The sequence below is a fragment of the Trematomus bernacchii genome, unplaced genomic scaffold, assembly GCF_902827165.1.
Source record: "Trematomus bernacchii unplaced genomic scaffold, fTreBer1.1, whole genome shotgun sequence".
Lineage (NCBI taxonomy): Eukaryota > Metazoa > Chordata > Actinopteri > Perciformes > Nototheniidae > Trematomus > Trematomus bernacchii.
The window spans coordinates 5,328,332-5,355,001 of NW_022987313.1; the positions used below are offsets into that span (position 1 = coordinate 5,328,332).

The window sequence follows — 26,670 nt, forward strand, 5'->3', positions numbered from 1 at the left end:
CACCTCCACGCGCACACATTCACAGAGTGGAGCCTAAACTTCGGTCAGGACACAGGTCCGCTTTTAGACAACTTTCTACCTGAAACACGCTTTTTAGGGACCAGTGCTCTAAGGAATACTGTCTCTTTTCAGTTCTTGCACACAATGGTGGAATCAACTAGTTATTTTTCTACAAAGTGGAATTACAAGCGCGCTTGAAACTTTGCCTCACGTTTCTTCTCAGTGATTGTCAGACCCTTCTCGCTCCAAACATGCCGGAGCGAATAAGCATTTCGGACTTCGTGGTCCTCACAAACGAGGATATGTCTTCGCCGGGGAATTCAAGTTTCCAGTCCAAAATGAGCGACTGTCGAAACACAGTTTCAACCGTGGAGGAGGTAAGAGATGTGAAGGCAAGGTGGTGCAAGGAAACGTGCACCTTTTGTCTGTTGTTTACCTGTCCATAATGCCTGGCTGGCTGAAGGAGGTTACACTCACCTGTAGGCTAGCCAGTTTACTTTTCTTATGTAACAACTTTAGGGGGTTTACAGCAATGTGAAGATGAGCCCTTATGTCGTCAAAACGTTTATTTGCAGGTGTTTTCAGGTGAGCACAGAGACAAACTAAACATGAAGTCTTTGCCCCAGCCCGAGGTTTTGACAAAACAGTCATTTCAAGCTGTAAAAGCTAACTAATGCTAACAGGGTACTTTCACTGAAGGACAGGTGCAGTGTGTTTTAATAAGCACAAACTGGTGTTGGGGAAAACTTTCTGACATGAATGTCTGTGGTATGCTGATTTGGGAGTGACTGGTGCTCTCCTTTTAACCTTTGAGACCATTGGACTAATATTCTGGTTCTGAACTGGAACATCTCACAGTTGTTTTTGCACACTACAGGTTGTCAAGTTGTCTGTGTTTTCTATGTGGTGCAGAAAAGTGAAGGTTACATGAGGTAATGTAGTTTACAGAGAGAGTATACTTGCCCCTCATATGTGTCGGACTGAGATTGGACACTTACAGACAACTCTCAAGACATGCCAGAATCAAATGTGGCCCTTTGACAGAATGTGGTACTGTTCTTGTAAGTGTAAACAGACATTTGTCCATGGTTGCAAACATATCTGTGAAAGCTATAGTCCTTGCATTTTTTCTGTTTGAACTTGTGCTTTGGCTCAAAGCCAATTTGCTTGTCTGTTAGTGTTTGTTTGAAATGTGTTTTCCCAAACATTCCCGGCAAAGAAGGAAACAGGTTGGCAGCCATGAACTCTGCCATAAAACAAATAATCCAAGTGTACACACAAGTCGATCCTTCCGTGTCTGTCTTCCTTGTGACATAAACACTATGGTACACTGTTCTACTGTAACTCAAGATGTGTGTCTGTTTTCAGCTGAGCTCACATCAGTTTGAGTCACCATAGTTGGGCCATGTTGGGGAAGATCACATCGTTTTCTATGCAATGGTTGCATCCATGCATTGTATCCAGTTGATACATTTTTCAATAATAAGTCTTAGAAAGTTTGTGAAAGATGAAAGGTTTCCATTAAGACGTTTCTGGCTGGAAACTGACTTCTGAGCAGAGATGGAGACAGCAGCGTCCAGGGCTTATAAAGAGTTTTACACAGCTGTCTGATCTATTTATCTTGGGATAATATCCTTTTTATGGCAATGACACACTGGAAAATACATAGCTGGAATATCTACTCTGGGGAGGGACATGTGGGAATCCTACACATGTGCTCATTTACAGACAGACAGACAGACTCACACAGACAGACAGACAGACTCACACACACACACACACACACACACACACACACACACACACACACACACACACACAGACAGACTCACAGACCCGAATGCGACAGTCCCTTGGCCTTTATAGATAGATCTATGCTTATAATGTTCAGTCTGCTTAGCAGGGACAAGCTTGATTAATGGCTAGGCAATGAGTGGGCATGTGTGTGGTTTACTGCAGCCGGCCGGCAGACAGACACACCATTTACCCCGACACACACTCGGCTGCTTGTTACTTATTACTCCTGATTAGAGGCGATGATAAAAGGAGAACGAAGGGGATAAGGACTGGTTTCATTTTCTACAGCTGTAAGCTATAATTTGTTTGAGTTTTTTCATACAGATCTAAAGGTTTCTACTATGGATAACATGTTGAAATCATACACTGTGGATTTTCCTACAGCTATTTATGTCATGCTAGTTAATGCAGTAAATAAGGATCACATATCAGTCGCGCACACACCCTGACAGCAGGTGATCATAAGCTTGCATACGGGCGTAGGGAGACTCTGTAAAAGATACTGAAGTTTCTCTACATCAGTAGGGTGGACCTCATTGACCTCTCCAGAAGGGATGTGTGTCAGTGTGTCCGTCTCGACTGAAGGGTGGGTTGTCTGTATTTTGGTTTGTCCTTGTGCCATCATTTATTTCACTAAATTCAACAAACACAACCTGTTTCCTTAACCTGCACCAGCTTGTTTCCACTGTTTATCCTCTGTCTGCCGACCAACTTACTAAATTGAGGAAACTGCAGCCACAGCATCAGCGAGCAACTCCCATCTCCAGTCGCCACAAAATCACTTTCCCATTCATTGTCTGCAGGGTTACCCAAACCCACGTCACCTTTTAATTAGCGAACTAACACTTAGGGAGTGGACTTGACCGTCGAGGACTGGGGCATGTAAGCAACACCATCTAACTAGGCAGAGCCTGTGTTAAGCCTATATTATTGCCTCATTAAAGCTATTTCTAGTGCCATGTAGGTGGAGCTGCATGTCTAGCTCAGTCAAACAAGTTGCCTGTGTGTTGTGGATAAACAGGAAGTAGTTTACAACCCTTTTGGTTTGGGAGATTGATTGTCCAACTTCAATGACGCCAATTGACTGTCTGCCTTTTGCCCTGAATCATGTGAGAAAAGGTGAAAAAGTGTTGCAAAAAGGGAAATGAATTCCATGACATCAGTCAGGGTTGTACATGACAACACAAGACAGACGATTGTCTTGCTCGTAAGTCCTGACTCACCTGTTCACCTTAGTCACGCCGTGAGAAAAATAAGCATATATCACACAAACGCATTCCTACTGTAAGCCTTGAGAACAGTAACACTAGTCAAACATCGTCATAATTGAGAAGTTTATACTGAATCTATGAAAGATTGTAACCCATAGTCTAAACATTGGCAAGAGGGAGGCTTGAATGTTGTATGGTTCGACGATAAGAGGATATGTTGATAGGAGATGATTGAAGGATGAGGTTTTACTGTTTATACCTTCCATTAGCTATCCCTTTGCTATCTCTGAATGTAATATTAGGCAAATCATCAAGCAAGCCTACTGTATGGCAACATTTGATTTACAGGATGTTTTGTTATTGTTGCTTAAACTTATAGTTATTTAGTTGATAGTACTAGCCATTATTTCCATTATATAAAATGTCCAACCCTGTCATTGTCTCACTTTTTCATTATTCTCGTTTTATGGCAGTCTTTGGAGATGGACCACACAACTCTACAGAGGATGAAGAAGATGATCAAGGCTATACACACTTCTGGACTCTGTAAGTATCTCTGGCTCACTAAATATAGTCTCATTCACATAATGCATTACTAGTTCAAGTAAGCCTCTCAACAAACCGGCAGATGACATTTGGTCAGTTGGATCAGTAGCTGAAATTATTTCATCCACAGCGTCCAGAGGACTCCTAGTCCATATCAATGTTGGCTATAAGAGTTCATCTTTGTCCTTGAAATGTGTAGTTTGACAAAACTCTTTCAATTTAATCCATATCTAATTGCATTTCTGCAGATTTTATCATCACATACGCCATTTGATAGAGAAGAATGCTCCACCAAGAAAACAGTATGTGGACCTTGAGTTGGGATTGGTTTGTCAAACTACTATTCCCAGCACAACTTTTGACTGCTTATCATAAGGATGTTTGTCGCTACTCATGAGCAATGTCAACACGGCATGTCGTGTTTAGGTAAAGGTCACTCTCTGTTTTGGCAGGATGAGCCGTTCAGTGCATAGGGGAGCCTCAGCATAATTCATTGTACAAGCCTTGAGATGACATCATGAGGCTCATGTGGGCAGCGGTGTTTATGAGTGAGGCCCCTTGTTATGGGACCAGAGAGCGTGGGATGTGGGGTGATTGTGTTTATATCCATACAGAGTGTATGGTTTTGTGGTGTATGTGTGTGCGTCTGTGTTAAAGAAAATGGTATGTGTGGTTTTCGGCAACAACGGGGTGCAATGCAGTGACCTCACAGATCAACTGGGTCATTAAGTGAATGTTTTGTCAGATTGTATGCGTCACTACAGAACATTCAAATAACTTTGGATCCATTACAAGTCAAAATGCACAAGATGTGAGTGTTCACCTCAAAAATGCACAGGAGAGGATTAGCTCAACATATCCTCAAGTTGTTTTTGTTGCACTCTCTTACAAGTCTGCTTCCCATTTTGAGGTTTCAACTCATAGTTTTTAGTAAAAGTGAGTCAGAGCGCTGCCCAGAATTAGGCAACCAGAAAGCAGCAACACTGTGGCTGCAGAGAAGTGATCCATGTTTATTCTCCATGTGTATTCACTTTTTCTTTCTAACGAGAATCATATGGGTTAGTTCCAGTAATATGACCATGGAAGCCCCCCCCCCCCCCCTTCCCCTCCCCTTCACTATGTTGTTGAACCCCTTAATCAGTCCTGATGTTAATTGAAGGTCTGACTCACCACGCATTCAGACCCAGTCGTACGCCCACTCCTCCCCCTCACTGCGCCGATGGTCCGTTTCTCTGTCCCACGTGCAAAAACACACACACACACACACACACACATCTCTTCTTTCCATCTCTGTTCCCATAAATCGCTAAGTACCACTTTTCTGCCAAGATGCTGTGGCCTACGAGTCCGTGTGTGTTCTGGCAGAGGAGTGAAAGAGTAGAGTTGCCCTGTTGGTATTTGGTAGTTAAAGGTCAGCTGTAAAATCATCCTCTCATCTCCTCTGTGACTCAGCAGTTTGTTGTTTGATAGATGCATGCATGTTAGTTGTTATTATACTTTTTGAATGCTGCCATAATGGCTCTGTTCTCCTGCTCCCCATTGATTTTGTGTTTTCCATCTTTCACTCTGTGTGCTTACTTTCCTTAAATACACAGATTTTCTGTTGCACAAAATGTTTGACTTTCCTTTTCAGCCCGTTAGTAAAACTGTGTCGGTCTGTCTTCCAGCTACAGCCAGTTTACCATTTTATATTTGTCTTGGGGTGGAAACTGGAGTAAAAAAGACAACTTACTTCTGCTTATTTCTACTTATTCTGTTTAGTCTGCTTGCGACACTTCTGCAGATGTCTGGGCCATATGCTCCTCCATACTTTTTGTTATTTTTAATCCACAGCTATAAATAAATCTGATTTTGGGGTTTCCTAAAGTCAGCCGGAATGTTACTATAGGACAGTAAACAGACTTTGGTTGTATTTGGATTGAATACGATTATTTCCATGTGGCTTGGAAATCGTAACGTCTGTTTATTTGATGTCCTTGTCTAAGCCTAACATTAAAATAGCTGTAGGGTAAAACCTCTTTTAGTGAAATGTAAACCTTTGTGGTGCCGACTAGAGCTCAGATTATTTTCCACATCAGCCTTTTCCTACATAAATAAAACAGACCTTACTAAGGTCATGACCCTGGGTAAAGTGACCTATAAGCCCTCATGTTAGCTTGTCTCCAGCTCCAGGATGGGTGGAAACCAGGACTAATTTATCCCACATGTCAGGGTAAAATACTCTCACTGCAACAGAGCAAGTCAATCTGCCATGTTAAGATTATCCCCCACATGCAACTCAAGTCTAAGTAACCTTTAACTTTCTATGTCAATACTTATTTTATGTGAATGCGTGTTGTTTTGCAGCCCATGTGGAGAACAAGGAGCAGTATGTTGAGGTGCTGGAGAATCTGGGGAATAGCCACCTGACCCAGGACAACAACGAAGTCTCCACAGGCTTCCTCAACCTGGCTGTGTTCACCAGAGAGGTCACAGCCCTCTTCAAAAATCTGGTGAGGAAAGAGGAGAGAAGTGTGGAGAAAAAGGGGAAGGGAAAATAGAGGCTTCCTCAAATTAGCTGTCTTTACTAGAGAGTTCAAACCACACACTAAACCTTAGAATACTGAGGGAACAAGGAAGGATTTAGTTTATTTAAAACAACATCAGGTGACAGAAACCCCAAATCTCTCCCCCTGAGATGTTTGAAGTGTGTGTTCACAATGGCAAAGGACAAAGTGTTTTCAACAGCTGCATGCTAGCACCTCTTGACTCCAAAAGCTGGGGCCGTCTGAAAGCCTCCCACTGATAGTTTCTATGGTGATGATAATTTATCCCAGACCTCCATGTGTGAGTCAACACACACCGTCGCACACACTCCCTCCGATGTGTCAATCAAGGCCTCACAGGGGAGACTGGGGCTGAGGTGGGAAAGTCAAAGAAATGACTTCCTTTGTCTTTTTCAACCTACTTTGCCTTGAACTCGATGTGTAACGTCATGAGGTTAATAAAATATGTTTAAAGGAGAGTTTAAGACTGTACTTACACGTAGGCTTTTTTCTTTTTTTAAGCAGCTTTATTTATAACACATAGAAAAAGAGTACAGTGACAATGAGGGACAGTTTAAGTAAGGATTCCTATCTTAAACAGAACCACAACTCCAAAGAAGCATGTTTTAAATGAATGCATAGCTTACAATAAAACAGTCACGTCAGTTGTTAAATCCCTTTTAAATGTTGCTGACGCATACAATTGAGGGACAGCATTACCTTTTTTTTGGTGTTTCCTGTACTAAATTAGATAAGAAAGAAGCATTGAAGCTCATTTCCTTAGCTCTTAGAGAATTTGAACAGCTCTTATCATGGCATCCGCTTAGTTAGGAACCTTCCTTAAGAAAAAAAGACCTGCCTGGGTTTTACAGATGTTAAGAGGAAATGGGGTCCAGAAGACTCACAGGAGGGGGATTTAAGGAGCGGAGCGTGTCCCTTTTAATGCCGTGTCTGATAGCATACTTGTCCCAATGTTTAAACAGCATTGAGCTGTGTCATCCGTACATGTGTTGTTGACACTTTGAGAGTGGGTTATTCCACCGTGTCAGTACTCGATGTATGATCTACTAGTTACCTCAGCTTTTGGATGTCAACCAAAACAGTCTGACCAGTTTCCAGGCCTCTGTGTCAATATATGAAGGTCAGCTCTGCAGTCAGCTCACGGAAGTGGTTGGACATTATTTATGTTAAGATCAAATCCACAAGGATCCAGGGAAAGGCTGCAGTTACTACAGACTTTGTACATCATGTATGTAGTCATACTGCATGTCTGAGTATAAAGATGTGAAGTATTTCCAAGGGGCTTTGTGGTCATTGAGTTTTACTGTAAGCAAAACCTATTAGCGGTATGTTTTAGATGTTCTTTGATTCATTCTCCAACTCTGTTTCCCAATAGACTTGGTTCACTTCAAAAACGGTAATAAAATAAATTGTGTCATGCTTTGGATGAAAACTGGTGTAGATTATTATCCAGTCTTTTGTTTTGATGAATCACTAGTTTAAAGTGACTGAATCACCATGTTTTTGAGCTTTCCTTACTTATTCCCAGAAATGGGGGTCCATAGGGAGATAAGAGTGTGTAGAAGATGTGTGCATTGTGAGTGTTTATCTCATACTGCATAAGACACCTGGGATATTGTGTGGATTGCTTTTTTTTTTAACTCCTTTTGATGATTTTCTTTTAACATGTTCAGGTACAAAACCTCAACAACATCATGGCATTTCCTTTGGAAAATGTGCTGAAGTCAGAACTCCGGGACAGCAGACTAGTGAGTCTACATTTAATTACAAATTCATTCGATAATAAAACTGCTGGCTAAACATTTTACAGTTCTGTTTAATTTTGTACTTCAATAGCAAATAGCCAGTCTGTTGTGAGGCTGTCGTGTCAGGGAGACATATCCTGAGGTTTACAAGTAAAGGAGGGCATTGTGATGTTGATTATTAATCAACAATATAAGATTATTTTTTATATCAATAGTGAGACAAAATGTATGCTTGTAGCTTCCTCTAACTCAGCAAAAGCCCATAAATACAAGCAATTGTTATAAATGGTCTCTAATGTAGACTGTTACATTAGAGGAGATAACATTCAATCATAGAATTTCAGTAAAATAACTATATATTGTCTTGTTTTCAAAGAGCGAAGAGTCATATCGAGGTTTGTTCTTGCTCTCCAGTGAATAGAGGACCAAGCTTTACGAGAGGAGCCATGTTGAATTCATTAGTATGTTTGGCATTTTGCAGTTCAGGAATACAGTAGATGTTGACTTTACTCTCCAAAATAATATCACAATGTTTTCAGTTTTAGGATGGATTTCCTCTTTAAGCACGTCTGTCTGTCGCAGACGCAGCTGAGCCTATTAAGATATTGGATAAGATGAGGCTGTTTATGCAGATTATGAGTAAGACTGAGCTATGTTTCAATACTGCACCGATTTGTCTCGCTCTGTATTTTTCCTTTAGATTTGCCATGCCGACAGACTAGTGAGTAATAACACGCTAATGCTCCTGTGAGCTTCTGTCACTGCCCTGTTTTTCAAACAGCTGATTCGACAGCTGAACATTGCTTCACTATAACTGTGAGGAAGGCAACGCGCTACTGAAATCCTGTTCAGCCAGTTAGCAGATTAGTTAGCATAATGTGAGTAATCACGTCTCTGTCTGGCTACGCAGATGATAAACGGTGTGGTAATATACTGCTTTACCTAAATGTATTGAACCACACAATTTAAACTTCTCTTCTCTTTTCTGCAGGAGCTCAAGAAACAGATGGAGAAGAGTTGGAAGGAGTATGACATAAAAATGTAATTAACCATACGTCTAATTTGTTACCTAACACTCGTATATCTGCTTATTATGTGATTAGTGTCCAATTACTCACCTTTACGCCTGAGAGGGATGTTATTGCCTAAGGAGAATCACTTTGCAGTTTCACAGTTCTTGCTGTTTTTTTTTTATCAGAGGTTAATAGGATAATAGTTCATTCCCTATTGCCTTTCTCCATTACATTTCTGAGAGAAAAACTGAGGCATTGCACTTTGCAGCCATCATTTGATTTCATTCTAACATTGGGCAGTTGTTTCAAGTGTTTCATAATGTTGTAAGGAAAGTTCACCCCGCACCCCCCCCTTCCTTATTGTCTCTCATCAATCTTCCTCTCACTGCTGTCTCTATGAGTAAGAAGGAAATAAAACACTTAAAATGCTCCAAAAGTTAATCATGACAGACAGAAAGTTTTAAAGATGAAAGACTTGTGAAATTACATGGGATACGATTCTTCCTTCTTTTTTTTTTTTTACGTTTGCTCTTTTCCTTATGCTTTCCCCACCCATCAGAGGGAAGCTGGAGAAGGAGAAGACGCGGCAGCTGGGTCTGATCAGGACAGAGGGATCAGACGGAGGGGAGGACATGGAGAGGGAGAGAAGGTCCTTTCAGCTGCAAATGTGTGAGGTGAGGGATTAGTGCCAGTCAAAATACCCAGGCACCTTTCACAAACCTGAAATGGTGATTTAGTTCACATGGGTGGTCTGCTTGTGGATTTCATATTTCATCCATGGTCGACTGGATGGCCTGTGTCAATCCCTTTTGTGTCTCTCCAGCAATTCCTATGATGGAAAAAATATGATTTGGAAAGTCATCCATGAGTTTAATTGGTTTCCTCTTGCAGTTGCAGTAGAGCTTGGTCATACGCAGTAGAAAGTGCAGTTCAAAGGCAGATGGAAATGCGTCATAACTCTAACCTGAAGCCAAATTGGAGGCAAATTCTTGTGAAATGCACTGGCAGTGCTGTTTTATACAGGTGGTGTAGTCTAAGAGCGTTAACATACATGTAGCTGGAGAAAACCCTGAGAAAAGAATTATAATCCTGACCAAGACCAGCTGTTGAAGCAAAGAGGAGAGGCAGGGAAAAAAATTGTATTTCCACTTGTTGCAAACCGCTCCACCCCTTTGTCCCTCTGTCTCCTTCACCCTGCATACATAAAAACACTCAGGAACACACACACGCACACACACACACACACACACGCTCAAACAAATATACACAGGACAGAAACACTTCACTGAGACCGCCTCGGCTTCAGCTACAAAGAGCCAGATGGATACAGGCTTGGGTTTTATGGAGCGAAGACACTGTAGTCATTCCTTCCACACAGAGAAAGTGTGCAGGGTAGAAATAATTCACAGTGAAGCTTGCACAACGCGTCTGTGTTGTTCATATATTTTAATACTTTTTCCTAGTTTCGGTCTACACAGTTCACTGACTGGCTGGAGAGTTGAAATAAGGCGATGACCTCTGGAACAATATGAAAGGAAGAAGCCACACATAACAAACATGCTCAAAACATCATATTAAGGATGGGTAGTGCAGGATGAGCCTTTAAATTATAGGGACGGAAACATTGTGGCTTTATTTGATGAGAAATTGTGGCTTTATTTGAGGCAACATTTTCATATTCAGGCTTCATGTGTTAATATATCCATCTGGCTTTTCCATGGAGAGCTGCCGTTTCTGCAGCTATATTTAACAGTGTGTGTTTATGCTTCCAGTATCTTTTGAAGATCCAGGAGCTCAAGGTGCGTCAGGGCCCTGATCTTCTCCAGAGCCTCATCAAGTATTTCCAGGCACAGCTCAGGTCAGTCTCAGCCAACATCACGTTTGACTCTTTTTTTGTCTTGTTGCCATTTCATGCTAGATGTAAAATAAGAACCAGAAATATATATTTTTCCTTTCCCTGGACTCAAAACATATAGACCTCAGGGTTTCATTGAAAGATTTTACATAATAGTTGAGGTTCTTTGGTTTTACTTTCCATCTACAAGCTATTATTACCGCTGTTAACCATTTACCCGTTTTAATAATACAGGGGTTTTATGTGGGAACAGAGTTGCTTATCCAGCTTAAGCATGGGATGTTTTGGTTGGTGTGAACTATGATGTTTGGACTGAAGTACCACCATGACTAAGCAGTTTTTCTTCTTCTGTTCTCAGTTTCTTTCAGGATGGGCTAAAAGCTGCAGAGAACCTTACCCCCTTCATCGAGAAGCTCGCTGCTTCTGTTCACACGGTAAATACACAGAAGCTGCTGCTTGACGTGTCTGTCCAGCGGCTTTATTTTCTTCAGTGTTTAAAGTTATGCATATTAGTCATCTAATGTCTGCAAGTTTTGTTATTCAGCTTTGTTATGATTTCAGAAGAAGATATGTTTTCAAAGGTCCTGACTGACTCAAACTGTGTCGCAAAAAACACATTCATATACATAATGATGTTATCATATCCTAAATCCTCCTACACAAACACACACTCATTTCTTCATCATTTGTCAGCCGTCTTTTCGTCACAAGATGTAAAACCTGTGTGAAAGAAAGCAGTACAACTATCTTACACTAAATCATTTTGTATTTTAGTACCTCCTGTAGCACTTTTTCTCCTGCTCTCCAAACTATTTTACAACAGCCAAAACCTCAGTCACTCCCCCCTCCTTTGAAACTCCCCCCCCCCCCCCCCCAAGCTTAGCCCAGAGGCAGAAACTCTTATTGCCGTAATTTCCCAGAAACGCTCCCCCCCCCCCCCCCCCCCCCATTTGAACAAATAAAAGTGAAAGCATCCCTTATTTTCATTCCTTCCCTTGTGCACACCTATTTCTCCAACCACTCCGACGGGTTTCCAGTCCCTCCGCTGGATCGAGCCCTGGAAACAGACAGTTAGCTGTAATAGAAGGAACGTTAGAGGTTTTTCTGGTTCTGCATAGGCAGAACAGAGACCCGCTCAGACATGCCAGACCTCAGCCTCAAGAAGGAAATTCAACAGAATCTGTGTTATGGCTCCTTGGAAAAATGCTAAAATATTTCAGTTCAACTGAATTTGGTTGCATGCATGAATGGTCACTGTGCTGCTGCTTTAATTCAGAATGCGCAACCTCCGCGGACGACACACCCCAGTACTGAGCTCTGTTCTGCATTATTTAGGTCATTTCACAAAACTGATGTATTGTCTTTCCACACCCTATTCTCGAAAGAAAAAAACGTTGTGTTTGATCAAATGAACCTGGGAGACCACACAAAAACATGTGATTATTCCAACTAATTACATTTGTATTGCTGTATTGAATAACTTTCTTGGTGGGTGTTTTAGGTGCGTCTGGATCAGGACGAGGAGGTGAAACAACTCACTCAGTTGAGGGATTCTCTCAGATTACTTCTGCAAGTGGAGGGGAAAGAGGTATGCCTATTCATAATGCATCATTGTTATACTCATTACACATTACGTACCTTGACTTGGCACACTATAGATCTTCAGCTCACTCTGTTGGTATGTAAACAAAATGTGTTTTCAAAAGAGCCAAGCAGCAGACTGCTTTAATTACCAGTTGATGCTGTCAGATTACTTTCTTGCCACAAATGTTTTGAATTTTCCAAGCTGGCTTAGAGCCTTTGGAGTGAAGTCCTTAATCTCTGTTTGTATCCCAGGAGTACCTGAACAGGAAGAACTCTGGCAACGGGTATAGCATCCACCAACCACAGGGCAACAAGAAGTATGGGACGGAGAAATCTGGCTTCCTGCTCAAGAAGAGTGACGGGTGGGTGAAGGCATCAGTTACAGTGTCCAAATGTCAGGTCATGAGCAGCTATAAAACACGTATTGTATTAGGAATTAAAAACACACACATACAAAAAAGTGATGTAAAGTATAAATAATCATGTAGTTTAATATGTCTCATGCCTCATAACTTAGCAAAAGTTATTGGTTTAGTTTTTTAAACAAATTATAAAGTTTTCAAAGTAACTGCTAGGGGAGTAGCGATCAGAGCTGAAAGAAGAGTAAGCAAGTAGGCCATGGAGAAGAAGAGAAGGGGGAGTTCAAACGTTGTCTTCCCCGTCTGTTCCTCATTACTGTGAGATGAAGATCCAACCAGGGGCCCCTCCTGTGGAACTTTCTGAACGGATCCAGCTTTTGCGTCATGCACACACGACCCGTAGACGCATATATACACACACACACACACAGAGCGCTAGATTACAGCGTGATAAGGAGAGGGGATGTAGTTCAGTCGGATGAATGGGAGACGGGGTAGAGCCAGTTTTCCTCAGGCCACTGACAGAAAACAGAACACGTTCTCAGCTATTTTAACTGATTAAATCAAGATAATGAAAACAAGAGGGAAGCACCGGAAGAGTAGTGAGCGGGGCAAGAAGTGTGTAGATCACCATTAAACAATTGATGGGGTACATGTTAAGACTGTTATCTCTTAATGCACACCACAGATGGTTTCTGCGCAGTGCATTAGGAGATAAAAGTGTTACCATGTGCCAGGTGGATGAGGTCATGACAATAGTTTATGTATAAAATGTAATGTATTTCTTTTCTCATTTCTTTTTCTCTGCAGTATCAGGAAGGTTTGGCAGAAGAGAAAGTGTGGAGTAAAGTTTGGCTGCCTGACGATTTCCCACAGCACGGTGAGGACACATGAACTAAAGTGCCACGAAGCAGTCAGATTCAGATCAGAGTGTCATCTGAAATCTGTCCAACTTCTCCGATACATGCTGACATTAGCATCTGTGTCTTGTATTTAGATCAACCGCCCGCCAGCCAAGTTGAACCTGCTGACCTGTCAGGTGCGACCAAACCCAGAGGACAGGAGGACCTTTGACCTGGTCACTCGTAGGTTCATTCCTTAACGTTTGACCCTTAACATGTCATCATTTGAAAACATAAAGAGCAATGTGCAGTCAAGCTGTGTGAAAGCGTGTCTGTTTGGCCACGACATTAATAGAAATTAGGATCAGACGCATTTATTTGGGATGAATGTGTGAATAAACTGTTGTGACGTGACAAGGGGGGGATTGTGGGCTTGTCTCCCCGGACGCTAACAGCTGCCCCTAATACAAGGATGGTTTAAACGCAGATTCTACATTTCACAGTGCTGTGTTGTGTGTACATGTGTGAAGATTAAAGAAATCCTCCAGCCTTCAATTTGTTCTAGTCATAAACCTCTAAACACCATTTCTTCTTCTCAATAGATAACAGGACATACCATTTCCAGACAGATGACGAGCAGGAATGTATGATGTAAGTGTTGAAACTACTGTAGGCTACTCACTTTATTAGCTTCTTCGCCTTTTGTATTTTCTCTTTGTGTAAGCAGGTTGTTACATGTCATGCACATCTACTTTAGATCAGGTCTGCATGGTCAAATAGCAGTCAGAAAGAAGAGAAGGGACCTAATGATAAAAGATTGTTTTAGTGTCTGGTGAAGAGCAGCAAAGAGCTGACAACCCCAAAAAAGGAGAGAAACTAAAGTGATGCAGATAGAAAAATGTGTCCTCTCGGAGCCCCTTGGCCCAGCTGCGTTTGGGTGGGACTTCACTTTCCAGCCACAGACTGCGAGCAAGGGAACTTTGTGTTTTGTGATGTGGGGTTTGAGGAGAGTGCATGTGGGGTTTTCTGTCCCTTACCCTCCCCTCGTGTGTGGGCCTCCAGGCAGATCCTCTGGTGTGCTGCTGTGTGAGTTTAGAGATGGGTTGAAGGGAAAAGTACTGGAGGTTCGGAAATCAAAGCCACAAGGTCCGGCTCAGTATTGCCTGGGTGGTAGAGTATTTATGAAATGGAGAAAGTAAGCATGATGATGATTTATTTTCCCTAGACAAGTGAGCAAATACAAATGCATAACACATGCTGGACTTTGTTTGATCTTCGGAGGAAAGGACTGAAATGATCAATCTTTTGTTTAGCTGTGGTGCCACAAACTCTGTGACTTTCGCTCCAATTAAGCCATGACAACATGAAGGACTTGGGAGTTTTCATTTAGGCTCTTTTATGAACTTTTTTCTGTATGTCTGCTCCTCTGCTTTAGTTGGGTGTCAGTGTTGCAGAACAGTAAGGAGGAGGCCCTGAATACAGCGTTGGTAGGAGACCAGCTCCACGTCCAGGACAGCGGTCTCCAGGAACTATCCAGATCCATCATCGCCGAGCTGCGACACATGCCTGGCAACGAGGCCTGCGCTGACTGTGGAGCACATGGTCGGCCACTCGTTGATTTAATGATTTGTGCAGAATGAATGAAACACTGATAATGTTTTACAACCGGTTTAATTTATTTTGTATGAACTTGACAATATTCAGAAAGAACATTTATCAATTCAAGCTGTGTTTGTGGAGCGGTGATTTGGTTTCTAACTGATTTATTCTGCTGTGTGTATGTCTCAGATCCAACATGGCTGTCGACCAATTTGGGCATCCTGACCTGTATCGAGTGCTCAGGCATCCACAGAGAGCTGGGAGTCCATTACTCTAGGATCCAGTCTCTCACTCTGGACCTGCTGAGCACCTCTGAGCTTCTTGTACGAAATACACACATGGAAACACACGATTCACGCAATAACAGACACAGTCCACATGGATTTTGTCAGGCTTTCCTAATTACGGACATTATCTAACCATCTGCCTTTCATTTAATGTCACATCTTTGTGGCTACTTTGTGTGTCTCTTCAGTTGGCCGTCAGTATTGGCAACACCAGATTCAACGATATCATGGAGGCGGGCCTTCCAAATGACTCCGTCAAACCGTTGCCACAAAGTGACATGTGAGTCCCTGTTTTCTTTCAAACTAACAATATGAGTGTTCAAAAGGAGTACACAAGAATTTGGCGATTGATTGTTTTTTTTTAGACAAAATAAACAACTTTAATAATAGTAACATTTAAAAAACGTATTCTGTATGCACAATTTATACCAATGCAAATTCCTCCCATGTGTTAACCTACTTGGTAATCAAACCGATTCTGATTCTGATTGACCAGGAATGCCAGAAAGGCGTACATTGTGGCGAAGTACGCTGAGCGCCGGTATGTCCTGTGCAGAGAAGAGTCCGACCCCGGCCGGCTGTACGACGCTGTGAGGAGCCGAGACCTCGCGTCTCTTCTCCAGCTCTACGCTGAGGGAGGGGACCTCTCCAAACCCCTCACACTGTCTGACGGACAGGTGAGGATCATTTACATCCACAAGTCGATTCCCACGCTAGCGTTTTTCATGCACTGCGTCCTGAAAGGGTCGAAATGGATGTGATAAATTCACATCATCTTCTGACAAACTCCCACTGATGTCATGCATTTAGGATGAATGACAGCTGCATCCCGACAAGGCACCCCACCCCACGTGTTACATACAGTAGCTACACATACATTTTTGCAATGTTTTCAAAAAGTCACTAACATGTTTCTTTAGCCTATAGCTTAAAATAGATTTAAATCCTCTTAAATGGGTGTGTGGGGATAGTTGCAGTATGTGAAGTATGTGTTAATTGTCCAGTTGTGTGCATGGTTCACGTGGGTGGATAAATCCGAGGCCCTCCCCTCTCTTTTAGTCTCTAATTCAATCTTTCCTCCCCTTTCCTCTTAGCACCCATTCATCTTGTTTTCCCGCCTCTACTGTCTTTGCTCAACGCCTCGTCTTAAATCATATTCTACCCTGCCTGTCATACACTTCCTGCTCACCATAAGGAGTCAGTGTAACACTGCTGACTAACTGTGTGTGCGTATTATGTGTGTGTTTGTTTGTGTTGGACGGCCCTCGTTTATTATTTCAGCTTTTAGGTCATAGTTCACGTCTCTTGAGAACAAGTGAGACCAGCTCATTGAATTACGCAGGCACTTCCATGTCTTTCTTCTGCCCCTCCTTTCGCACTTCACATAAACAGATAATGCTTAAAGCTGTAGGCACGCTTTTACAAATGAATTGTTTCAGCTTCAACCTCTGACATTAGCTTCTCTGGTATGCATAACTAAAGCCTTGATTGTCAAAAACGAAAAGCAGCCACTTGAGGCCATGACTGACAGTGAACCTGGCAAAACAGTTTTGATAGATTTAACCTCTTTCAAGGGTCACTCATTTGGCCTCCTATGTGCTCTTTTCTTCCTGTTTAAGGGGATCAAAGAGACCGCTCTCCATCTTGCTGTGCGTCTGGAGGAAAGGAGCTCTCTGGGGCTGGTGGACTTCCTCTGCCAGAACAGGTCAGACACTGACAGTATCCTATCTACTTTGCATTAAGTGGATTAAGCTCTTCATCAGTATTGTTTGAAAGTTGGCCATTTCTCAATACTGTATGTTCACTCATACAGCAACTGCCTGGAGAAGAGAACAGCAGAAGGAAACACGGCTCTTCACTACAGCGTTCTGCATCACAAGCCGGAGTCTCTCAAGTTACTGCTCAAAGCAAAGGCAGCGCTACAAACAGGTAACCTTAACTCTGGTTACTCTGTTTATCTTTCACCCAGTCAAATCAATAAACACGTAAACAATGTATTTCTTTTAAATCTCCCATAGTGAACACTGCCGGAGAGACGGCCCTTGATTTAGCACGGAGGCTGCAGCACGGGCAGTGTGTGGAGCTGGTGAGAACCTACTTTCTCCTTTTTTTTTATGCAGTTTTATATTCCAAGAACACACACAGTCAGAAGGTGCATTCAACTGAGGAATCAAGTTGCAACATTAAAATGCCTACCAGAAAGCCAACTCCAGAAACAAAACAAGACTATTTCAACAGCTGGAAATACTACCTTGAAATAACTCCCCGTGCAGCACAGCGCTGCTAAGGACTCACTCCCAGGATAGGGAATCTCATCCTCATCAGGTCCCAGTGTGTATCATTTATAAACTGGTTTTATTTTCTTACCGGCCATCTGCCCTGCTGAATCAGACCTGCGTTGTAATATCCTGTTTGATTATACACAACCTTCGTATACAGCCTTGTTATGGTTAGGGTTATGGGTTGACACATAAGCAGCTTTAAAATTCCCCCTGTTTACTCATTCGCTAAATTAATTTCATTTTTAATGAGATTTTCTTTCTTTATATATATCTGGAAGCTATAGTTTGGGCTTGCTCTGGATTCAAGAGACCTTTTTTTGTGATTTCATTAAAAACCGGTTTGCTCTTTCCCAATTGTTGTTGATTTTTTTTAAACATCTGCTTAACCCAAGGTCACACTGATGACTGATCATTGATGGTCAGGAGGGAGTTTTCTGTTGATAGATTTTCCCAATATTGCTTAAGGATGTGTGCAACACTGTATGAAATGTTTATAATCCTGCACTTTAAGTCTTCTTCCTTTGTGTTGTTCTCCAAATATCCCACTGCTAATATAGAATTATTAAATACCCCTACATCTGTGTTTGTGTGTGTTTTAGTTGGAGCTGGCACAGAGTGGGAAATTCAACTCTCAGATCCACGTGGAGTTCATGTGGGAGACGCAGTCCCAGGAGTTTTATGACAGCGAGGATGACCTGGATGACAGGGTAAACCACACACACACACACACACACACACACACACACACACACACACACACACACACACACACACACACCTGACTCTGTCTCTCTGCCAAAAAAGCCTTATAGGACCTTTTCCACTGAAATATCCTCTACTAGCAAGAAAAAGGCTATATATACACATTTCCTTTTTTTAAAGTTGAGTCTAAACTAAAAATGAACCTTGTGCCTCTTTCAAATTTTTTCCAGGTGAGCCCATTACCCAAAAACCGCTCCCCTGCGCCCTCAACTGGAGGCAGTGGATCTGCTTTTGCCCGCTGGAGTGTGAACGGTGCCAACGGTAACGCTGGGAGCAGGCCCTGTCAGACATATGAGAATCTAGACTTCTTATACAAAAGTCCTCCAGCCAACAGCGCCCCCTCTGCACGACCAGCGCCCCCCCCACTGCCTGTTAAATCCATCCAGAGAGGTGAGCTACTGTGGTATAAATGTTGCTTATCTGCTTTAAAAACAACATCCAAACCGTTCCTGTTAAATAAGGTTGCATTCACTTACATTTGATTTACGATACGATTTAAGCAGGTGCAAATACTGCCAAAATAAATAATGGTTTGTTCAACCTGTTTCTATTGGCGCATTTCCACCATGGCGCGGAGCGCGGTTTAAGCGTGCCGTGTCGTGCCGTGCCCGTTTTTGGTTGCGCTTCCACTAGGCCTAGGTACGGCCCGGCCCGGCCCGGCCCGGCCCGGGGCCACTTTTTCAACTCTTTTCTGGCCCGACAAAATTGTGGTTCTATCGGGGCCAACAAACAGGGCTGAGTATGCTAAACTAGAGAGAGGATCGCTGGCAAGGGGGCTACAACTACAACAAGATGGACATATTTGACCGTGATTTAATTGTAATACACGTTTCAAAATGATGCCGAAGTAACAACATACTGATACCGGTTAGTAAAAACCATGAATTAATGCTTTGGCAAGTTTGCAGACAGACGGCAGGCGAAAAACCTTTTAAAATGCGTGTTTTCTAGATGGAGATTGGCTAAGCTAACGCAGTATATGCTCCGACCGTCCACACTCACAACAATGGCCTATACAGACATAAATAAAGCAGCGACTGTATTCACCATGACACAGGCAGTCTGTGGTGTGTACTTGTTTAACTTTTGTCGAGTTTCTGAACATATATAAGGAGCTGTGAGCTCTGAGTGCTAACAGCTAACGGCTGTGTTGTTTTACTGGGGTTCTCAATGAAGATGACGTCACGGCTCCGCCTACACTGCGTTACTATAGTAACTACCCCAGTTCCTAAACTGTAATGGAAGCGCAGCATGAAGTGAGCCGGCCCTGTTAAGGCCCAACGCGGCCAAGCAGTACCGAGCGTGGCCGAGGCCGACCGTGTGGTGGAAATGCGCCATATGATTGCATCAGTGCCTGCTTACATGAAAGATGATGCATGATGCCAGCTCAAATAACACATACAGGGTTTATTAAAGGTCATTTTTGTTCGTATTGATCTTATTTTACATTAATAATAATAATATTTATTTTACATTGTTCTTCCGCTCCACAGGTCGCTCTGACCCCCAGATTTCGGTCACAACACAGGAAGGTAACCCCCTTCCACGACGGTGCTCTAACCCGCCCTCCAAATCCTCCAGTCCTCAGACACAGGCTAGACACAGTCCTCCTCCTCCGAAAACAGAGAACCAGGGCCAGGGGGCGAGGGCACCCAGGCCTCACAACGGACAGGCAGTGGTGCTCAGGGGGGGCCCACCTGGTGCTGGTGCTGGGTCTCAAGTCAGCATCACGCCTACATCCTCGCAGGGTCGCATAGGGCCTGTCAGGTGAGAAAGCACTGCTATGATTGGTCAACAGATTATGTTTAAAAGGGTCTCTGAAAAAATACAATTCAGGTTATCTTCTATACCTCAAAGATGAAAACAATGATACAGCTGTGCCTATTTTGGACTGTTGGAAACAACTCTATACGACAGAGGCCTTGTTTGATTTTACATATTTTATGACTCCTCCCCCTCCAGTTCAGAGAAGACCACATCGTACCGTCGGACCAGCAGTGGAGCGGGCAGCCAGGGGAAGTGTAGTGTGATGTCTCCCAGCTGTGTGGGCAGCACAGAGGAGCTGTACTGCAGCTTAGTGGGGAGTAACTCCAGCCTCACCCCAGCTCCTGCTCCACAGGCCTCACCCACCATGACCTGTGTCCCCCGATCCCGCAGTAACGCTATGGTACAGTCACACAGAAACATCTTTCTATTGCCTTTAGAAGTCCTCCATATTGCAACCTTTTTCTGTGGAGAATCAGAAAAGGCCTGTAACATTTCACAGTTCATATAAATGTGCTATTAGCACACTAGAAACTATCTGACATGTCTCCTACAGGTTTCTGGCAGCAGGCCACCTCAGAAGCGTGTCAAGGCTCTAGTGGACTGCAGGGCCGTCAGCTCGGAGCAACTCGCCTTTTTCAAAGATGAGATCATTGTGGTCACGGCCACTAATGACCCCCACTGGTGGGTAAGTGTAACTACAACTTTTGGATTTCATTTTCTCCTCTGGGCAGCAATGTGAAGGATTCAACAGGAAGTTAAAAATATAAGATGGACTTTTCACATGGGCTCACTTCGTAAATATGACTTGACTCGGTTTTTATTATCAGAATCAAATCGGCACCACTGGCATTGTGCATGTCTTGACACATATTGTATGTACAGAAAAACCTCCCCTACTTATTTAAGTTATTATAAATAAGTATTTTTTATATGTATTGTATATTTAGCTTCTAATTTCCTGCTGAGATTAATTAAGTAACCTATTTCTATCCTAACAGGTTGGCCACATAGAAGGGGACCCATCCAGGGCAGGGACCTTTCCTGTCAACTATGTACACAAACTAACAGACTGAAGGGACGTGGAAGTGTGAGAGAACTGTATGGAAACATGACGGAGGAACTGAACCAGCATGGGATGCTTACTGGGAACTTAACATCATCACACAGTGGATGGAATCTACAGGAGAGGATGCTTTTATTTTCCTGGATTTAACTCAAACTAGAGGTTCTGACTAAACTGAGAATATTTCCACATGCGGATATACTAGCCAAGAGATACCCGAGGATATAAATGGCTGTTTTAGGGATTTCTTTTGAACATTTACTCATTCTGGAAACCAATAAGGGAACTAAGGGCTTCAGAGCCCTATTACACTTATTCCAAGGTCAATATTATCCCACTTTTGGTCTGTCCTTGCCTTTTTAAATTGCAGAAAAACCATTAACAGGTACAAATTCATACTTGGCTTGGGTAGAAACTGCCTTTAAATGTCCGTTTAAATCGTTTTTAAACAATGTAATGCAGATGTTTAAGCTGTCTATACTGATCTAGGATTTGTTACTAGAAGAAAAACGTACCTGCCGGGAGAAACCCCCTTTTAAGGCACTTTAAACTCAGAGAGGAGATATCTTCTGAAGAGTTGGCAGGGCTGTAAGTGTGTACCCTGCCAGCTGCTGTAAATAAAGATGTAGCTGCTTTTTGTTCTAAACGGAAACTTTTAAGTCTTTTAACTCGCAATATACTGAGACTTTGATTGGAGGTTGAAACCTGCCCAGTGTCTGTTGCAGCCTGCCCTGGGACTCTAAAGGGACTCTGTGCCTTCCAGTCTGCGGCCAAACGGCAGGCGTCTGGGCAGAGATCTGAAACTCTAGCCCAGCCATCTTGACTCTGGGCACAGCTCAGAGTGGGAGATCCAGTTTCTCCTGGCTCCATGCATCTGTCTCTGGAGAACCTGGAATAACGACAGTGTGTTATAAAAAAGAAAAGACTCTCTGTGTTCCACCAGGAAATGACTTTTAAAGAGAGCTTGTTAGTAACAGCACCCCGCTGCAGTAATTTGTTCGGTGAACACGTGTGCATCAGAGGATACACACTTGCACACTTGCACTTACTGTACACACACAGGAGCTCTGGAGGAGAACAGAGTAGTATGTGTTTATAGTAGTAACACATACAGTACACACATGTAACACATTTCACTAACACAAATTGTTGTACATACTTGTATGAACATGTAATGATGTACAGTATATATATAACCTGTGTTCTTATATGTTGTCCTCTATAAAAGGATTGTTACACATAATGATACTCCCTGCTGGTTATTCGATATCCTCTTATTTAATGTTATGTGTCTTGTCTCTATTGGTTATCTAAATGGCTGTCAGAGAGGAAAAAAAGGGAGTAGACACGGTTGCATTATCAGTGTTCATATAGGATTGTGTTTTAGCAAACTAATAAAAAACATCACAAGAAAGCTGTGTTATCAGATAAATGTGACACTGTTATAGTCGTACATTAGGGTACGACTATAACTAGTAACTGTCAAATATAAACAATACTAAGTCAAGTCAGTGTAATTGTAAATACACACAAAACATGATAAATGAAGTGCCATACAGTCTCTAAAATAATATGTTCTGTATGTGGAATGAGTAAAGTGGACTTGAGTATTACGACTGACTCAAAGCCAGAGCACTGCTTCAGACCCAGAGGTACAGAGTGCTGAATGCTCAAATAACCTAAATTATTCAGCGAGTGTGGGCGCATATAAAAACCTCTTCCTAGTAAAGTGCATAAATACATACACACTTGAAAGGCTGGATTGTGCAAAATGTTCCACTAGTCTTTGAGACCTCAAGGTCTTACCAACTTAATACTATCAAACTATCTAATTTAGAAACAAAACTAGCTATTCTCTAATAAAAAATATCTTCCAAAGATATGTTCTTCCCTATGCTTACAAACTGCAAGAAACATACACCATCAAGTTCTATCTACACTAAAAGAGTAGAGTCTTAGTATCTGTGTGTAGATAAATACATATACGTGCTCTTTAAAAAAAAAAAAAAAAAAAAAGCATTACTCAATGCAAGGGATGAATGGGGGGAACAGACCCTGTGTATATAGGTTTTGACAGTTGCATTTGAACATATTACCACTTCTGGCATCCTTTACACCTTTTTCCTTTCGTCCTTACCTCCCTAAAAGCTTCCTCCTTCCTTTTTATTGGCAGTCTCCCCTGCAGCTGTGTCCTCGCCTGCCTCGTTTTGTCCCGATCCGGATGTTACTTCTGATCCCCTGTACCAGAACAAGGATGATAACATTTCAACCTGTCAGTTAGATAACCGGTCACCTCTCTAAAAGCCAGGATAACAAAGCCTACTCTGCCAACTGAGAAGCCAATACACACAAACAAAGAATTATTCTTTACCATTAAGCCTGCCTGTGTGTACTAAATGCATACAAACACTCTAAGACATACTGCATTGCAAATGTATTCATTCCCTAATGCCCGGATCCATTTTATGATTATTCATGCACACTACACAAACATCCTTTAATGTAATGTACACGCTGTGGAATATTAGTAATCCATGACATGCAGAGTAAAGCCTGCACTAATCTTTAGATTCGAATGGCCCCTGGTGGAACAGTATGGCTCGGAAGAATGATCAGCATGTTTACTCTAAAGAGGGTATATGCAGCAATCCTTACTTCAAAGTGAATACCTTTTAAAGACCCTTTCCGTTCATTTTAAGTCCTTCCACCACCTCTAAATAGAATGGGTTTAATCATTAACACATGGCATTGACTTGGGGCAGAGAGCAACCAAGTCCACCAAAACAATTAATTAATTATATTTGTGATATTATTACTTTTCTCTGAAATACTATGTGTGTTTTTTTTATATTCTCGACATAATATAGTATGGCCTCATTTTTCTGATCTTTCCGACATACTATTATGTAACTTTTTTGCGACATACTATATTATGACGTTTTTTTCAAATAATTTCTACATACTATCACTTTATTTTTTTGGACTGCATCAGGGTCTGTAATCCCTGCATATCAAACATAATACAGGATGTTTTACTTTCTAATACCCTAGATATCCCGATCTGCCTTTCTAAAATCCATCTACATGCGTAATGCCTTTCATTAAGGGAGCAATAACATCAGCTTAATGCAACTTCACAAATCCTGGCTTGCATTAATGAGCACTTGGAAGTGGGATGTGTTTCCAGTAATTCTGCCTTTTCCATCAGAACACAGGGTTATCTAACCTCCATTTAACAGAATTTAACAGCATCTTGTAACGTCACGTAGCAGTTTCTGCTGAGCGCTGCTTCAATGTGACCCCGATGCTCCCTAGACCTCTCACGCAACTGCAAAGGATATCATATGTTCAGATCTGGCCTGAAATACTTCATGAAAGCAGTTTTCAGCAGAATGGGAAAGAGGGACAGTAGCATACTCGTGATTTTCTGACACAGACACATGAAAAAAACCCACAACATTTTAGTAATTTTATCAATTTATTCTAATAGTTCAGCCTATATTACAAAACCTGATAATAGTCATAATGAAATCTATCATTTCATAATTACTAGTGGTGTACATTGTAGCTCTGTGCTCAAGTAAATTAATCAAGTGGTAGCAAGTTTAAGCGTTAAACATAGCAGAACATTCTTTCACTGTGCAGCAGAAAGCAAAAGCCTTTTAAGAAGCAGTGCTAGTACATTATAAATGTTTGCAGTCAACTTACTTCCAAAACAGCTGTGTTTTAATTACATTTGAAAAGTCGATTTTCCTTCCTGTGTCAGGGTCTCATAACCGTAAATCTGCCAGAAAGTATTGAAAGTAAAGCTTTGTAATTAGGCTAATGGCTGTTTCGAATCAATTGACTCCAAACATTTGCACACAAGTAACATTTGACATTCATAAAGTAGAATATACAGCTTTCAATCAAAATATATACTATAATAATTAGAGGTAATAAACACCACAATTAAGGAAAATAAAGTTCTGTGCTTATTTCACTACAGCACAAAAACATACCATACCTCACATCACTTAAATGAACACAAAATATGAACAAAATAATATATTTATAAATAAATAAATAAGCATCAGTTAAAGTCTTATTGGACCTGTGCTTGGCCAGCATGTGAGTCAGTAAAGGGCTGTGAGAGCTGGAATTCTAGTTGGTCGCTGTTTCCAGTTTATTTTGGTTTAAGTGTTAAAATCTCATGTATCAAAAGTCATGTGACCTTAAAAGTCATTTCAATGGCCCAAAAATGAATACAAGAAGATGTATTGCCAACCACAGGTTCAACAAAGATAGATGTGATTATACCGTATATATCCAGTGTTAAGGAAAAAATACACTTCAGTTACAATTACATTCATTCTGCAAGTGGGCCCAGAGATCTTTGAGAAACAAAGTGTTATTTTTCATTCATAGAAAAACACAAAAGGTGCAGTCGCACAACAGTGTATGAGTTTTTTTTTTTCTTCTATCCAGATAATGATGTTGAGGTCTGTGATGGTTGTGAGTTTGGCTGTTTACCATCGCCATCACCATCAGTATTATCACTGCCAATGCACAACATCGCATAAGGCTTTTAAAAAGAGATATATAGGCCAGCTGTATATTCAATAATAAGCTATTTACATAGGACCATGAATACATGTTTAAGGCCTATTAGACCCTTTTGTTCTGCACAAGGTCTCTCAAAGCGACTGCCTTGGCTGAATATAGTTTGGTATAGATGTGCACAAAGACGGCAAGCAGTACTTCTCCCCATGGTCGAGTGGAATGCTTATATAGTGTTAGTCAACATTCAAAGATAAGGTCATCATGGCTGTCAGAAGTCTGAAAGCTGAAAACATCAACAGAAACTTCTAATATGTTACATTTTCCTTGCTTAAAAAGGGGTACTCCAGCAATATAGCACTGCACTTCTATAGAGTCAGTGCTTCCAAAGGGACAGATTTGGATTCTGAGAAGCGCTGTTGCACCCTCAGATGGATGTTGGACAACAATGGATTCAAGGGAGACAAAAATGGTATTCGTGCAGCCCTAAATGTAGGATCCAGAAATGCTGGATACTTCATATTTCTGCATACCATCTTCCATTAGACCTCCAAGCATTGTAATACAATGTTTATGTTAAATAAGACTACACAAATCTAACCTCAAGCCCAAGCTAAGATTTTTATTTAAGACGTTTTCATGTAATTTCATTTTTCACAGACTGCCAGTTAAACTTAGCTGCCAATAAGCTTGGACAAAATAAAATGTTAAGCCCTTATAATCAATATTTGAAAAAACAAATACATTAATTTGATTAAAAAGTTATCCCGTAAATTCATTCTCTTTGTCTTGCATCATCCTAAATTATTAAACTCTTTCACATGCAATGCGTGTCCTCTGCTCATTTTGCCTGCAGGGTCCCTGATACAGCCT

At 41.7% G+C, this 26,670-nt stretch overlaps 1 protein-coding gene across 2 annotated transcripts; it reads left to right on the top strand.

Moving 5' to 3' along the window:
* Positions 1 to 22,672, top strand: asap3 (ArfGAP with SH3 domain, ankyrin repeat and PH domain 3). Of its 2 annotated transcripts, none has more exons than XM_034122603.1 (26): positions 1 to 377; positions 3,482 to 3,554; positions 5,901 to 6,046; positions 7,774 to 7,848; positions 8,837 to 8,886; positions 9,418 to 9,532; positions 10,631 to 10,716; positions 11,072 to 11,147; positions 12,215 to 12,301; positions 12,550 to 12,659; positions 13,467 to 13,536; positions 13,654 to 13,741; positions 14,101 to 14,149; positions 14,934 to 15,100; positions 15,287 to 15,420; positions 15,573 to 15,664; positions 15,881 to 16,061; positions 17,004 to 17,089; positions 17,198 to 17,313; positions 17,403 to 17,470; positions 18,266 to 18,373; positions 18,599 to 18,818; positions 19,922 to 20,195; positions 20,391 to 20,595; positions 20,749 to 20,876; positions 21,194 to 22,672. In XM_034122603.1, the coding sequence occupies exons 1-26, from the start codon at positions 252 to 254 to the stop codon at positions 21,204 to 21,206; spliced, it is 2,943 nt and encodes a 980-aa protein (XP_033978494.1). In that variant the 5' UTR covers positions 1 to 251; the 3' UTR covers positions 21,207 to 22,672. The 2 variants fall into 2 exon arrangements, with proteins under 2 accessions (XP_033978494.1, XP_033978485.1); XM_034122594.1 differs by having other exon boundaries at positions 2 to 377; positions 20,749 to 20,880.
* The last annotated feature ends 3,998 nt before the right edge of the window (positions 22,673 to 26,670 follow it).

Bases quoted from the DNA above. Each gene is read 5' to 3' on its own strand.
- asap3 (XM_034122594.1), top strand. From the start codon at position 252: ATGCCGGAGCGAATAAGCATTTCGGACTTCGTGGTCCTCACAAACGAG. The intron at 6,047-7,773 runs GTGAGGAAAGAG...TAACATGTTCAG, and splicing joins CAGCCCTCTTCAAAAATCTG to GTACAAAACCTCAACAACAT. The intron at 20,881-21,193 runs GTAAGTGTAACT...CTATCCTAACAG, and splicing joins CTAATGACCCCCACTGGTGG to GTTGGCCACATAGAAGGGGA.